Below are 17156 nucleotides of genomic sequence, written 5' to 3'. Positions count from 1 at the left end.
ATTTTTTTTTCATCTGCTGCCTCTATAGCAGCATGACCACCACTACCACTCCCTCCCAGCCCTCTGGACAGTATTTTAGCAGTGGCCAGATAATTATGCCATATTTTTTTAATAGTCTTAATTTATCCACGCTGCCTATAGATCTATGAAACTTAGCCTTTACATCTACTAAATTTACAGTGTTCATAGATCTATAGGCTGAAGCATTGCATTTTGGGTAAACGCGGCCTGCACAGGTGGGAGCCAAGTGTGGCTCCCATTTCAAAAGCGGCATGACTGCTGCCTGCCTTCCAATTAAAACAACAACAACAAAACCCATTGAAATAACTAGGAATTAAAGTAATGCTGTTTTAGAGGCTCAGACCCCCGTATGTTCTAAAATGGAGTGGAAGGAGACAGGGAAGGAACATGGGCAAGCCGTTTCTTCAGCTGCGATCAGGTAAGTCAGGAGCAGCTAGTGCAAGCCTTTCATTCAGGTACTAGGTTATTTGCATGCTACCATGTCATTTATTACAAGGCAACTTGCATGTAAAATTGTTTCCATCTGTGACAATTTGGATGCCACCATTAAAGCAGGGTCAGTACAGGGGGAATTTCTATCAGCACTTTGTTTACTTTCTTGCCTCAATTCCCTCCTCATTTATCTTTGTGGCCTATACATTTTAGAGTCATGTCTATCTTGGCCAGAGATATCCAGTCAGGAGGGGCTGATTTCTATGCCAGTAATGGTCACATTTCCTTATTAGAAATTGAATTAGAATTGTTCTAATGTTTTCTTAACGGATTTAGGCAGCAATCTTAACCCGATTTACCTGGGAGTAAGCCCCACTGAATTCAGTGGGGTTTACTTCTGAGTAGACATAGTTAGGCTTGTGGTGTGAATTATTGAAAGCATTTATATCTCTCAAAAAAGTTGGAAATCGTTTATAATACAGTGGTACCTTGGTTAAAGAACAGCTTAGTTTGTGAACAATTTGGATTAAGGATGCTGCAAACCCGGAAGTAGGTGTTTTGGTTTGTGAACTTTGCCTTGGAAGCAGAACATGTTCCGCTTCCTGTTGAGTGTGTTCCATTTGTAAATTGTGTCCCATGCTGCTATGGAAAAGCACGCCTTGGTTTAAGAAGGCCTTGGTTTAAGAACGGACTTCCAGAATGGATTAAGTTTGTAAACCAAGGTACCACTGTATACAAATTAAAGCAATTGTGTGAAATCATGAGCTAAGCAAGCCAGCAGAGGGTGTACAGAGAAAGACCCCCCCCCAAAAAAAAAAAAAGATTTCATGCACGCTGCTTGGAGTTCCATCACAGAAGGTGGGACAGCAGGATTAAAAAATAAAACTGAGAAAACATGCGGGAAGACATGAACTAAGCAAGCCAGTAGAGGGAGTACAGAGATCACTGTTTTCTGATCCTCCAGCGAAAGCACATGTAATCATTTTTCCTCTTGTAAGTATCCATGTCTTATTCTCACCCATGTAGAAAGGGCATGCAAACAACTACTTAAACAAGTTGCATCAGATGCATCCTGGTTAATGAAATTTGCACTACAGGAGCTGTGTACATGGTTTAAGTTATCTCCCTTTCCTTGGAAAAACAGGGTGCATGAGTACCATAAGAATATTGGATTTATGTCAGTGTACTGTATAAACCTTGACATAAATCTCTGGCTAATGCTGTTGTTACTATTATTTGTATGCCTTTTGCCCCTAGGCAGCAAGAGTGGGTTACAACAATAAATACAAAACATCAAATGTGAAAATAAATTCAGTTATCTACATTCTGTGGTCCTAGCATATTGACTATCAAAGGCCTCTTGAATAATACACATTTGAAACAAAGCAGGGTTTCTACCAGCTGTATACCAAGAGGAGTGGTGTGCCCTAGCTGAGAAGGCCCACTGTCAAGTTACTGCTTCTTGAGCTTTGCTTACAGATGGCACTACTAGCAAGACCTTTCCAGCAGCTCTCAAATCACAGGCTAGCTGATACAGGGAGTTTCTTTCTCTAAACGTTATCTCCAGTAAATTCACCTTCTTCTTCTGCCTACTGCTTCACATTCTAATTCCTCACTGGAGTTGTTGTTGTCAGCTACTTGGATAGCTGATCATCCACAGAGAGACCAGTTTGGGTCTCAGAGGGTGGGAGCAAAGATTCACAGTAAGAGCCAGAGGCCCACTCTTTTGCATTCTGGGAACAAGCACTAATCACGACTACGTATCTTGCCAATTCAAACAATGCCATACTGCCAAAAGAAGTGTGAAAAATTAGTTAAACAATACAGAATATTTGGAAACTCTTGTTTGGCACATGGGTAGTGTCACATAGTACATTTTTTTTAGTTTGTTACTGCTTGGACAGTGTACACAATAACAGTTTTAATGTTAGATGATACAGAAATGACTAACTGCATTTAATCTTCAACCTCATTCTTAGCCGTTCAGTAACCAAATCAGATTCCTATCTGCGTTTAACTCCCTTCACCCAAGACTCCTCCTCATTCCTTTCTGGAACAGTTGTAGCAAAGAGGGCCATTGCTTATAAACCCATCTGTTCATCTCCTCTTACTGAATATTTAAAATCTAGAAAGGAATTCCTGGTTAATCCCAATTGCGCAAACACAGAAACTAAGGAACGCTGTTGTTGGAGAAAGGCACTTGCATTTTACTGTTAAATAATCTTGGGGATCTTTTTTTGGACTGTGTTTCTGCAGATTGGTAGGCAAAGGCTGCCCCTGCCCCATGATATCAGCCTGCCTGAACTCTGAAATAACCTGGAGAGATCCTCCCCAATGCCCTGCCTTTATCTGAGGTGCATTGATACAAAAGAGGCTGCTCTTCAGCTCAGCACCTAGGTTGCTGAATTCCATCTCCCAGAATATTTTTATAGCTTTCTAATACCTTTTTGTTTAGGCAGCCTTTCATCTGAGTCGACTGATTACTTTCTGCATTGTTGGGTTGCTTTCTGCCACCTCTAAATTCATTTTATTTTAAATCGGTTGTTTTATGGCCTTGTCTTGGGCAGTATCCAAATAGCACTGTCTTGTCAGTGCAAGGATTTAAACTTATGCAACAGAATTTTTTCCATGCACCCCCTAAATCTATTCTAGGGGTTTCCCCAACCCTCCAGAATATCTGAGGAGAATGTGTGGTTCATGAGGGAAGTGTTCAGTTGCACAATTGTAAATCCTTGCATGGATGGGATGCATTCGTTGAATACCACCTTTCTTTAATAGAATCTCTTATTTTATTGTGAGCCACCACAGTGCTGTGTGGGCTAAAAGGTGAGCTAGACACCTCCACACCACACATTTAAAGCACATGTAGACCACTTTAACAGTTAAAGAATCTGGGAGCTGTAGCTTAACCCCAAGAGAGCCGCAATTCTTAGCACACATAACTCCAGTTCCCAGCTTCTTCGGTGGAAGCCATGTGCTTTAAATGTATGGTGTGGGTGTATTTATTTATAAATCTTATAAATAAAAATGAATGATACCTCATAAGTAATAGCAGCATAGCTTCTAAGTCTCATCTTAGTTACGGAATTATTATTATATGAAGTGCTCTGTATCAGAAAGCCACAGTAAAACTGTGGAGCTCTCCTGTAATTATTTGGGACCTGCTCTCTTGTTTGCAGAGATGGTCTTTGTACTTCTATTGTTACTTGCATATGAAAGCAATAATTGCAGAACTGAGGCACTTTGGGGGTGTGGGGGTGAGAGAATGAGAAAGGATAGTTGTGGGTTAGAGGTTTAGGGCCTTAGAATAAGGTTCCCTACAGAGGCCACATGTCCTTTGCATTTGGTCCTTGTGGTCTTCCCCAAAACTGCTGCAGATAAGTCATGTTCCCCCTTTTGAAGCTGAGCTAGCAGTAGTGCTGCCAAGAGCTCCAGCTGAAGAGCAAAAGGTCTTGGAACTGTAGCTTGCGGAAAATCTATGTCTTCTCTCCGTTCATTCTGGAATAGTGCCAAGGGTGAACTAAAGCCAATTGTATGAGATGTCTTATTCAAGAAATCAACATTTGTTGTGCAAAACACACACACACACACACACACACACACACACACACACACACACTTATCACAGCACTGATGTAGGAAACTTCCTGTAACCGCAGCAACATGTTAGATTTTACTTTCATTTGAAAGTGTTATCTTGTACTTAAAGTGTTGGCTGTGAAAACTGGGGAATCAGTTTGTTCTACAGTCAAAACTTCCTGGATTTGAGAGAGGCTTCCCATGGAAAAGAAAACCCCAGCATTTCTGTTAAATCTCTCCATCAAACTCAGAAAAATCTTACTTGTTTATTTAAAATATACCATTTCAAATGTAACTGTGTGTGTTTTAATTAATTTTTCTTCCTCCATTTGCCTCTTACTGCCAAATGAATTGTTAAGAGTGCAAGTCTATGTACTCAGAAGTACGGTAAGTCCCGTTGAATTCAGTGGGGCTTACTTTCACATGCCTAGTATTGAACTTGAAGTTGAAATGGATTCCCTGGGTTTCCCCATTACAGAAAACATTTCACATTTTAATTTCATTGATTAATTTCAGCATGTGTGCAGAGTGCCTAGAGAATGGTCAGAATGTATAGGACACTTCATTAAATATATATAAAAAAATTCTACTATAATCATAATAATTTTATTGAAGTTTTTCATGGTGTACAGAAGCCAAGAAAGCATCCAGAAAGTCTCTAGGTAATATCAGTCTCAGCATTCCTTTTTATATATATATATAATATTTATTAAAGATTAATACAATAAAAATAAAAATTAATACAATAAAAATACAATTAATACAATAAAAAAAAAATAACTTTACAATAACCATATTTTCTTCACTTCTTTGGACTTCCTCACATCTCTCGTTCCTGCGTTCTAAGTTTTTCAAACTTAACCCAGCAATTTATCACCTTGTTTCAATTCTTGTATTATAATTTCCAATATTGTGTCCCTAGTTTTAAATAATTTTACCCAAACCTTAAAAGCTTAATTTTAGCATAATATTTATCCAAAATTTGTCTTTTCTTATGTTTTCATTTATCTTCATATTTCTTTTAACTAACTTGATGGTGCCATATTGTTAATAATCTTACATATTTCTTAACACTCATACAATTTACAGTATTTTTGCAGATAGTCCTTAAATTTCTTCCAGTCCTCCTCCACAGCCTCTTCTCCCAGGTCCCGGATTCTGCCAGCCATTTCTGCTAGCTCCATGTAGTCTACCAGTTGCATCAGCCATTCTTCCAGTGTGGGCAAATCTTGGGTTTTCCAGTGCTTGGCGAGAAGTATCCTTGCTGCTGTTGTTGCATACATAAAAAATGGCCAATCCTTCTTTAAGACCCTCTGGCCGACAATGCCTAAAAGAAAGGCCTCTGGTTTCTTAGGGAAGGTATACTTAAATACCTTTTTCAATTCGTTATATATCATTTCCCAGAAAGCCTTAACTCTAGGGCAGGTCCACCAGAGGTGAAAGAACGTTCCTTCAGTTTCTTTACATTTCCAACATTTATTATCAGACAAATGGTATATTTTTGCAAGCTTGACTGGAGTCATGTACCACCTATATATCATTTTCATAATATTTTCTTTCAAGGCATTACATGCCATGAATTTCAAACCGGTGGTCCATAACCTTTCCCAGTCAGCAAACATGATATTGTACCCAATGTCCTGTGCCCATTTTATCATAGCCGATTTGACCGTTTCATCTTGTGTATTCCATTTTAGCAGCAAATTATACATTCTTGAAAGTACCTTAGTCTTAGGTTCTAACAATTCCGTTTCTAACTTTGATTTTTCCACCTGGAATCCTATCTTTTTATCCAACTTGAAAACTTCTTTGATCTGAGCATAATGTAACCAATCTCACACTTTATCTTTTAATTTCTCCAAACTCTGCAACCTCCAGTTATCTCCATCTTTTTCTATTATTTCCCAATATTTCGGCCATTTGGCCTCCATATTGAGTCTTTTCCGGGCCTTAGCTTCCATTGGTGATAGCCACCTTGGGGTCTTATTTTCCAATAAGTCTTTATATTTTATTCAGACATTGAACACTGCTTTCCTGACAATATGGTTCTTGAAAGCCTTATGACTTTTGACCTTGTCATACCACAAATATGCATGCCATCCATAAGCATTGTTAAAACCTTCCAGATCCAAAACCTCAGTGTTTTCAAGAAGCAGCCAGTCTTTTAACCAGCAGAAAGCTGCTGATTCATTGTGCAACTTTAAGTCTGGCAGGGCAAAGCCCCCTCTTTCTTTAGCATCAGTTAGTATCTTAAACTTAATTCTGGGCTTTTTGCCCTGCCAGACAAAATTGGAAATATCTCTTTGCCACCTCCCAAAACACTCCATTTTATCCACAATCTGTAAAGTCTGGAACAAAAACAGCATTTTTGGCAATACATTCATCTTTATAGCAGCAATTCGTCCTGACAAGGAAAGTTTCAATCTTGACCAAACTTCTAAATCCCTTTTAATTTCAGACCAACACTTTTCATAGTTATCCTTAAATAGACTCATATTCTTCACTGTTATGTTTACCCCTAGGTATCTTACTTTTTTAACCACGTTTAACTCTGTCTCTTTCTGAAACCTTTCTGATTCTAAAGGTGTCAAATTTTTTTCCCAATACCTTTGTTTTCTGCTTGTTAAGTTTAAATCCCGCCACCCGACCAAACTCCTGAATCAATTGTAATACCCTTTTCGTACTAGATTCTGGCTCCTGTAGGGTCAAAACTAGGTCATCTGCAAATGCTTTAAGTTTATACTGTTTTGCTCCGACCTGAATTCCTTCCACCAACCGGTTTCCTCTAATTATATTCAAGAGCACCTCCAGGACTGAAATAAATAACAAAGGGGAAATAGGGCAACCTTGTCGTGTTCCTTTTTCGATTTTGAAATCTTCCGTCACCACATTGTTCACTATCAATTTAGCCTTTTGTTCTGAATAAATTGCCTCTATCCCATTCTCAAATCCCCGTCCCACTCCCATCCCTTCCAAATTTTTCTTCATAAACTTCCATGAGATGTTATCAAAGGCCTTCTCCGCATCTCTAAATATCAACACTGCTTTTGTGTTAATATTTGTTTGCAAAAGCTCCAAAATGTCAATAATGTTCCTTGTGTTAGCAAACAAATGTCTACCTGGGAGAAAGCCTGTCTGGTCCTTGTGAATTACTTCATTTAAAACTTTTTTAAATCTGCTTGCTAAAATGTCTGCAAATATTTTGTAATCCACATTTAGGAGGGAGATGGGGCGGTAATTCTTAAGTTGTGTCTTTTCAGTTTCTAGTTTAGGTATCAATGTGATGAAAGCTTCTTTCCACGACTCCAGTGCCTTCTTCCCCTCCATAATTTCATTGCAAACCTCCATTAATGGATGTATCAGTTAGTCTTTCAATGTCTTATAATATTTGGAGGTAAGCCCATCTGGCCCTGGAGATTTGCCCAATTGCATGTTCTGAATGGCTTCTTCAATCTCTTGTTGTGTTATTTTGTAGTTCAGGATTGTTCTATTTTCTAGAGATAGCTTTGGTAGACCATTCCTTGTCAAAAATTGTTCTATCTCAACCTCATTTTGCGGCCCTTGAGTGTATAATTGTTTGAAATATCTCTGGAAACACTTTCTGATCTCCATTGGGTTCTGAATATTTCTTCCTTCTATCTCTAAATTTGTGACCGTATTTAATTTTTGTCTCTTTTTCAACTGCCATGCTAACAGTTTCCCACATTTATTTGCCGATTCAAATGATCTTTGTTTCATTAGCTTAACTTTCCACTCCACTTCCTGATTTATCAATTTAGAATATTGTGCTTGGTAAAGTTTAATTTCTCTCAAAATCTCCTTTGACTTCGGTCTCAATCTTAACTTCTTCTCACAATCTTTGATTTTCTCCAAGATCTTGTCCTTTTTCTCATTCTGTGTTTTTTTCCTTATAGTGTTCTGTTGTATCAAGAACCGCTTTACTTGCGTCCCAGATGATTCTTTTTTCCACCGTAGTGTTCAAATTTATCTCAAAATAGTCCTTCAAAGCTTTTTGGGCCTTTTTAGTAATCTCCTGATCTCTAAACAAATTGTCATTCATCTTCCATCTGAAGGAGCCGGTTGGAGTTAGTCTCATATCCATCTTTAGGGCATTATGGTCGGAGCAGGTCTTTGGGCAGATTTCCACTTTTCTAGTCTTAGGTGCCAGACCTCTAGTTATCCATATTTGGTCGATTCTTGTCCATGTCAGTTTGGCTTCAGAAAAGAATGTTCCTTCTCTTCCCAGGGGGTTCTTTGTTCTCCAGATGTCAATCAAGTCCATATTGTCAGTCAGTTCAAAAAATGTTTTAGGTAGTCTGCCATCTTTTGTCACATTTTGGCTATGTGACTTATCCATGTTGGTCGATGCCACCCCATTCATATCTCCCATCATGATGATGTTATCATAGTTCAGATAGTCCAGCATTATCTCATGCAGCTTCTTATAAAATTCCGATTTCCCCTCATTTGGCGCGTAGATTCCTAATATCAAAAACTTTTCTCCTTGGTTTTGTATCTCAATTGCCAAAATTCTTCCTTGCTCATCTTTAAATAAAAATTTTGGTGACAGGCTCTCTTTTGCATATATCACCACACCTCTTTTCTTGACTCGGTCCGAAGAGATAAATTCTTGGCCTCATCTTTTGTTTATTAACACTTTTCTGTGGAGCCTGGTCACATGTGTTTCTTGCAGGCAAATAATGTCCAATTGTTCTTTTTTCAATATGTGAAATATTCTTCTCCTTTTTTCCGGAGAGTTGGCGCCATTGATGTTCCAGATCAGAAGTTGCAGAGACATCCTGGACAAATCTTATTCCTCTAGTGGTGGTATCTTTTTCTCCTGGTCTTCAGACCCCGAAGGTGTAGGTGTAGGTGCAGGCGATGGTCCAGACCCTGAAGGTCTTTCGATCCCTTTCTGAAGGTCCTCTCCGTAGGTACTCAAAAATTTTTCTTTATCCTCGGCTGTTTTAATTTTCACTTTCTTCCCTCTGAATGTGAAAGATAATCCTTGGGGAAATTCCCACCTAAAAACAATTGAATTGCTCCTCAGCAATCTTACTAACTCAGTGTAGGTGGATCTAAGGTCCAGAAGTTGTTTTGGGATATCTTTGTAGATCTCTGCTCTTCTATCCAAAATTTCAAGTGACTTCATAATGTAAGCCTAGTATTTTGTCCCTTTCCTCCTTAGATCTCAAAGTAATCAAACAGTCTCTGGGCCTGTCTTTCCTTGTTAATTTTCCAAGTCTAAAAGCAGTCACAATTTTAAAGTTCTTTTCTTCCTCCAAAGGCCAAAACTTGGAAAATTCTTTTGTCAGGAACTCAATTAAATTCCCTTGTTCAAGTTCTAATATTGACCTTAATCTCAAATTATTTTCCCGAGCCCGTAGTTCTATCATAGACAGATAGGCCTGCTGTTCTCCAATTTGCTTATGCAATGGTTTTACCTCCTGCTTCAATTCTTCAGCTTTTTGGTTGGCTTCCTCTGCCAGTTTTCAATTTTCTGCCGTGGCTTCAAATAATTTGCCAATTGATTGTGCATTCAAAGTAACTTGTTCAGTTAATTTATTAACACTGGCTGTATTTTGGTCAATCTTAGCCGTTTGCTCATCCGCTTTTTTGTCCAAAGCCTCCAATTTTTCAAAGATTTTATCTAGTACTGAAGTGGATCCTCCTGCTGCCATATCTTCCAGCAAAGGTTGCTCAGTTCCTTCTTCCACTTCCAAAACAGCAGGGACAGATGATCTACGCGGCTGTGAAATTAAAGTCAAAGTTGTTTGTTTAGCTTTCGCTTTAGCCGCTCTTGTTTTCCCAGTGCCACTCATTCCAATTCTGTCTACTAGTCAAGGTCAAACTGAGTGTGTTCCCATAGGAATCCACCAGCCCAGAGGGTAAACAGTCAGATAGGAGGAAAGGAAAGAGAAAGCAGAGTCACATGCAGTTGTAAGTCCAAAATCCTCTAGAGGGAGTTCAAATGTGTTTTGAGGGAAGAAGTCAAATTGTTAAAATCAATTATTTAAAACTCCAGTCCTTTCAAATTTCTGATACTTCTAAAACAATGTCCAAACAGCCATTAGTCTCCAAAGAACCTTAGATTTTCCTGTAGTTAGCAGAGTTGGTCTTAAAAACATAACAATGTCTCCAGCAAGTGCCAGAAAAGATGATAAAATGTAACAGTTCAATAACACTCAACTTGTAGCAAACCAAAGTAACAAAGTGTCAAAATTTGCAATCTGACAGTTCTGTCAAACAGGCAGTCCGACTGCCTGGGTTTCTCTGTAAAATTGTAGTTCCAGCAGAAGAGGTAAAGCACAGTCCATACTAAAAAGTAGATCACTTAAACAATTAAATCCTAGATCTCCATAGAAACAGCTCCAGTAGATGTACAGATTGATTGCTTTTAGCGCCTTTTCAAAGGCTCCAAACATCAAAGTCTTTTGGTTTAGATCTTAAGCAAAGGCGAGAGACGGACTTCCTGATTGCGTCTCCTGCTTTTAGCCGAAATTAACAGTAATTTAGCCTCCAATTCTTCTATCTTTTCTTACTCACGGTTTGCTACTTTCGAATCGGATGTTCCCAGGAAAAAAGGTCAGCGCTCACCGACAGCAGCTACGCGGCTTCACTCCACAGAAAGAGCGATCGACTCACAGCACCGCGCCAGCCCTTCCACGTTCCGAAACCCCTTACGGGGTCTCTTCACTGTTTCGGGGGGCCCTTCTATTGCCCGCCGAGTCCCACGGCCACAGGCTTTCGCTGCCTGTGGTTTTCCGATGTGGGTCTCCGCTTCGCCGTAGCGGACGACCCGTTTCTGCAGAGCTCCCCCTTCACAGTTAGAAGAGGGCAGCCATTGTCGTTCGCGCCGCCTCCGGAAGTCCTCCAGTCTCAGCATTCCTCCATGTCCCAAGACAATAGAATTGATCCAAAGTGACGCAGTTTTCCATCCCACTGGTTTAAATGGGAAAGGATTAAGTATGTTGGAACATAGGAAGCAGAAGCAGACCATTGGCCCATCAAGTTTAGTATTGGCTACACTGACTACCAGCAGCTCTCCAGGGTTTCAGACCAGAGACTTTTCTCAGTCCTACCTGGAGATTGAACCTGAGGTCTTTCTGCATGGAAAGCAGATATTCTATCCCTGACTTGTAGCCCTTCCCCAAATAGAAGGTCCTATTGACTTTTAATTAAGAATACTAATAGGGTTACCTTTACCTGGATCACATCCATAAGCAGCAAGGCAATTTTGTTATGCAATTATAACAAAAGTGTCCCCTGCAGGGGCCTGGGAGTTAATAAGGGTGTTTTTTGTTGAGATCGGGACCAGGAATAATAATAATAATAATAATAATAATAATAATAATAATAATAATAATAATAATTATTTATTATTTGTACCCCGCCCATCTGGCTGGGTTTTCCCAGCCACCATGGGCGGCTTCCACAGAGACCAAAAATGCACTAAGATGTCACACATTAAAAACTTCCCTGAACAGATGTCTTCTGAATGTCAGGTGGTTGTTTATCTCTTTGACATCTGATGGGAGGGCGTTCCACAGGGCAGGCGCCCCTACTGAGAAGGCCCTCTGCCTGGTTCCCTGTAGCTTTGCTTCTCGCAATGTGGGAACAGCCAGAAGGCCCTCGGCGCTAGACCTCAGCGTCTGGGCAGAACGATTGGGGTGGAGACTCTCCTTCAAATATTCAGGAAAGGAATTGCGAAAGCTCTCCTCCTTGCATGCTGCACTTCCAAAAAAAATTACATGCAGTTAGTGTTTTTAAGCATAGTTTCAAATGATGATGTGCTTAGCATCTCTTCCAGTTTGGTTCTTTGACTGTAACATTTCTCAGGACAGGAACTTGCCCTTTGTGCTTCATAGTGTGTCATGAGCATTGATAAAACAAAAAAAATTCCTTCCAGTAGCACCTTAAAGACCAACTAAGTCCTATCTGTAACATGAGCATTGATATTAGTATCAGTGGACTTAAACGTTTGTGGATGCCTTTTTCCTTCTAGCCATGAGCTGATCCAATGTATAGAATACACATTTGGATAAACCCATACTTGATGTACAACTTGGTATTTAGGTTATCTGAAGCAACTAATGCATTTTTTAAAGATGCATTTTTTACACGCACAATCACTTAAGGACAGTTAAGGCTGAAAGCCCGTGCAATCCTGAAATAAGCAGGGCTTACTTCTGAGCAATCATGCATTCAGCTGAGCTCTAAGTGGTATTCTTTGTAATGTTCTGGAGAATATGCTTTCAATCCCCACCTAACAATTACGTTAATATCAGGGGCGCAGTGAAAATTAGCATATAAATCAGATTCAGAATTTCATCTGAAACACCTCTCTCTTCACCAATTGGGTTGCTAGCCACTAAAGTTGAGATTGTGCCTGCTACTTTAAAAGCTCATAAAGACCCTAACTGTTATGTTCCTCTTTCACGTGATGTAAAAGCCATTACTGGAACAACAGTGGAATACACTGCAGGTTTAATGCTCATTTCTGTGTTCTTTGCTTCTGTTAATAATCTATTTGCAGATAATATGGAAATGAGTGCTAAACTTGTGCTATATTCCCATATAGTTCTGGAAGTGGCTTTTACATTGTGTGAAAGCTCAAATAGAATGTAGAAATTAACAGGGAAATGTGAAAATGGAATAAATTGTCATGTGAATGCAGTGCTTGATTTCTTTTTTATTTATAATTTTCATTTATGTGTATTACAATTATTCAATCAGATTTTTAACATTTCAAACTCCGACTCCCTTCCCCTTCTTTCTGTGATTCTTTACATTTCTTTTCATCTTCTTGCATATTCCAAATTATCTCAACATATTCTTTTATATATTCCTGTATATATCCATATATATTTTGAAACTGCAGGTTTTTACATTAATTCTGATTCCTGCCAATGTCTTAATCTGTTTACAGTTTGTTTGTAAATAATAAACCATTTCCATGCCTTTCTTTAAAAATTGTTATCTTGATTTCTTATTCTCCCAGTAAGTTTCACCATTTCTGCGTAGTCCATTAACTTCTGTATCCATTCTTTTTTCGTCAGGACCTCTTCTTCCTTCTATTTTTGGGCAAATAACATTCTTGAAGCTGTGGTTTCATATATAAATGCATTTCTATAATGTTTAGGTAGTTCTGATCCCATGATTCCCAAAAGAAAAGCTTCTGGGGTTTTTTTTAAAATAAATGTTATCTTAAACATCTTTTTCAATTCATTATATATCATTTCTCAGTAAGCTTTAACCTTATTACAAGACCACCACATATGAAAAAAGTACCTTCTTTCTCTTTACATTTCCAGCACATATTCAATTTCGATTTGTATATTTTTGCCAATCTACTAGATGTTAGGTACCATCTATATAACATTTTCATATAGTTTTCTCTTAAACTATAACATGCTGTAAATTTTATATCCATGTACCATAAATGTTCCTATGCATCCATTTCTATATTATGACCAATATCTATTGCCCAGCGCAGTGCTTGTCTTCTGTTTGTTCTGTTGTGCAGGACAGAAGGATGAGCAGCAGGTTAGAAGGTGGTGCTTATCTGAGCTCTTTAAAGAGACAGAGCATCTTAGTTACGGTAGTTTCAGGCAGCCTTAACCTCTGGGAGCTCTTTAAGAAACACATTTCTAAATACCTCAGAGACTGCCATTTTAAACACCACCTGTTTAATTAGGTTACACAACTAATCACCCAGATCTCTTGGAATATTGTCTTTGTTTAAATTGGCTTCCGGAGCCATTTTCTCAATTTGCTTTGGGCTTCTTTCCTAAGAAGCTGTGAGATGAAGACCTTCCATACTATTACATCTTAGAAGTAGAAGGTGAGCACTCTCTGTACTGCCTCTTTTCACTTTCTGCACTCCTAGTTATCATCTCTGTCTGTTGCTGGTGGTGGAGGAAAAGTGGAACAGAATTGGACAGAGCAGAATGGATCTCTGCTGTTTCAAAACTGGATTACACCAGTGGAAACAACTGAGATGAAGATTTGTTAATCCGCCAAAGTGAGTCATATTCTAGAGAAAATCCTTTGGGAAAGAAACTAATTAATGTTTTGGTCGTTGTGTGATTACAATATCTAGGATGGGAATGCATGTGCAATGCTACCAATAATTAGCTTATTCTTAGGAAATGTATTTAACATTTACCATAATGCTGAGATTTCCACACCTGAATGGCAGCTATGTGGTTTGCTAAATGGAGAGGCATTCTATCACACAGGTGGAACTTGTTAAAAATCAGCTACTGCAGCTGAGGGAAGAAAACAGAAAAGGGGGGAGGCTCCTTTGCCTGATATTTTGGTGAAGTCATCCAAAAATGTTTAGAAGTTGCTTTGAGTGAATTTTTGAATGGTGCGATTTGAAGAGAGAATAGATGTAAGTCTAAAGGGAGGGAGGGAGGGAGGGAGGGAGGGTTGTTGGTGTGTGGTGTTAATTGTGCTTCTTCAAGGCATGGAATGCTGAATAATTTTAACAAACACAAAAATTCTCAACCATTGATGTCTATGCTATTTGATCTGAGAACAATCAAGTTAATTAACTTGTAGCACCTCACTGCAATGCTTCTGTTAAGGCTTAATGTTTCTTTAACACCTGGTTTTCCTTGAGCTAATTCATAGGTAGCTTTCTGCCTGCATTGGCCTCATTAATTCATCGGGTACTTTACAGATATAGTAGGAGAAGAAGGTGAAACTAAAGAATGGGAGAGAAGAGCAGTGAAGAACCCAGGGCTGGGCTAGGAAATGTTCAAAGTTGGTAATTTCTGGCAGTTACATAGTATAAACATATGTAATCAGTATAAAATACTCTCTAAAACACAGTAACCCTGGGTGGTGGGGATTTTTTTTCTCATTCAATAACTCTCAACTCTAAGCATTTCCTGATGATAAAACAACAGGGGCTGATCTTATTCCCAGTGGGTGGGGTGTTCTGATCCTGAGATGTGGGAGGCAGGAAGGAGGGAGTTAAATGAAAACCATATGTTGTTTGACTTTGCCTCTGTTAGATTTCTGAAGTTTTATATTAGAAAGAGACAGATACTAGATTTAGCTATTAGTTAGCATGAACGGCTCCTGGAAATCTGTCTCAAATGCTCAGATAGATAGATGCAAGACCAAAGGTGCCTCCTTTAGGTGCAGGAATTTTAGTGGTTTGTCAATGCTGCTAAATCACAATAAGGCTGCATTCAGACGTGGGGCTTACTGCAATAGTTTTCCTGGGTATAATGCTAGCACTTCTATTCGAATTTCTCACATTCCTTTTCCACCGCAGTACCTTGTTGTGTTGTGTAAATATGGCTTTTGGATCAATATACAGTACAGTGCTATCCTGGTGCTACAGACTCTTCGTGTTACAAACTCTGCTAACCAGGAAGTGGTTGCTCCAGGTTAAGAATTTTGCCCCAGGAAAAGAACGGAAATCGCGTGCCAACAGCGCAGCGGCAGCAGGAGGCCCCATTAGCGAAAGCACGCCTCAGGTTAAGAACCATTTCAGGTTAAGAATGGACCTCCGGAACGAATTAAGTTCTCAACCCGAGGTACCACTGTACTTCCTTGTCCTGTTAAATTTGAAATGGTAGGAAAGAGCTGTCTGAACAAGGATGCTAACAGGATTCCCTAGGCCTGGGACAGTGTATGTTGTTTGGGGCCCCAGCAGTCTATAAGAGCTGTTGCTTATATTCACTTAGGCTATACGAGTTCTTGGTGCTTGAAACCAAAGGAGGGAGGCTGTGGCTATTGTGCCACAGCCATGAGGTTTTGGGTGTTAACATGGGTTCGTAGGTTTACAAAAAAGGAATGCCATATTGTATTTTTGAAATAATATGCTTACTTTAAATCCCATTGACTTCAGCTATGTGATTTTGTGCTGGATTACAGCCTTTATTTTTACTTCCTGCTTCAGTAGTAGCCCTCAAAGCGGCATCCATAAAACTGTTCTTGATACTGGCCAATGCTTGCTCTTTTTACTGCCTGATGACAGTAAAAAGTGTCAAGTGCCTTGGACTCAGTATAATATTGAGACAGGCCATGGTATCTTGGCACTGTTAAGAATACGCATGTACACATGGATTGGTATTTTCTTTAGATACATCAAATTAATCCTACCCCAGCCCTCAGGATCATTGAGTGGAGACGACGTTATTATTGACCCAGAAAGAGTTTGTTTTGTTATCTCTTCTGCGGACTGAGAATTCTTGGCCAGATCTGCAAGACAACAGGAAATGTGCTAAAAATTAAGTGAACAATCAGTTCTTGTTCTCATGCTTGAAATGGCTTGATGCAACTCTATATTAGAAATGCTTGCTTTTAGATTCAGGAAACCAAGATAGCAGAGCAAGGTTACGTTTTCCTCATATTGCAAGCCTAACTGGCAAGTTCAAACTGTACATGCTGCAAAATAGAATAACTTGCATTGCGATCCTTTCCCCCATGCTCAGTGCTGCTGAATTAGGGTTAGGATTAGGAGATGTGTCCCTCTGTCGGGCTCCTCCAGTAGGAGGCTTTGTCACTGTGGAGGTCCCTGCTGCAGCTGCTGAAAGAACATAAAGTGGAGAAGCTCCTACCAGCAGCAATGTGCCTGCTGACAGTAGCTTGCTTATATTCTGAAACAGGATGTTACTGGGGTGAGGAAGGAGCAGAGCCAGCCATGGATTCACCAGGTCCACAGCTTTCTTATCCATCTGAGAGGGAGCCAGTTTGGATCCCATTACTGTCCCAGCCTGGAGTGCAACAGCAAAAAAATTGGGGGTGGAACAAGTGCCCCCCCTTCCACTCTGGCCTTCAGAAGCCAACAGAGCTGCAAATTGTATTGTGAATTTGCTAATCTGTGCCTCCTGGCCACTCTTTCTGCCCATATATATATTTTACATACAGTGGTGCCCCGCAAGACAAATGCCTCGCAAAACGAAAAATGCGCAAGACGAAAGGGTTTTTCGGTTTTTGCGTCGCTTCGCTAGACAAATTTCCCTATGGGCTTGCTTCGCAAGACGAAACGTCTTGCGAGTTCTTGCGAGTTTTTTTCCTTTTTCTTAAAGCCGTTAATAGCTGCTAAGCCGTTAATAGCCGCTAAGCCGCTAAGCCCCTAATAGCCGTGCTTCGCAAGACGA

At 39.6% G+C, this 17156-nt stretch overlaps 1 protein-coding gene across 1 annotated transcript in view; it reads left to right on the top strand.

Moving 5' to 3' along the window:
* The first annotated feature begins 216 nt into the window (after positions 1–216).
* Positions 217–17156, top strand: part of LOC310834720 (rho GTPase-activating protein 7-like) — a 100497-nt gene continuing 83557 nt past the window's right edge. Inside the window, exon 1 of the mRNA XM_083718879.1 lies at positions 217–439. Within this exon, the coding sequence (XP_083575005.1) occupies positions 409–439 (31 nt within the window). The 5' untranslated portion in view covers positions 217–408. The remainder of the gene's footprint in view (positions 440–17156) is intronic.

This window comes from Podarcis gaigeae, assembly GCF_964106915.1.
Source record: "Podarcis gaigeae genome assembly, chromosome: 2".
Taxonomy (NCBI): Eukaryota; Metazoa; Chordata; class Lepidosauria; order Squamata; family Lacertidae; genus Podarcis; species Podarcis gaigeae.
This window is presented reverse-complemented; position numbering and strand designations above follow the sequence as displayed.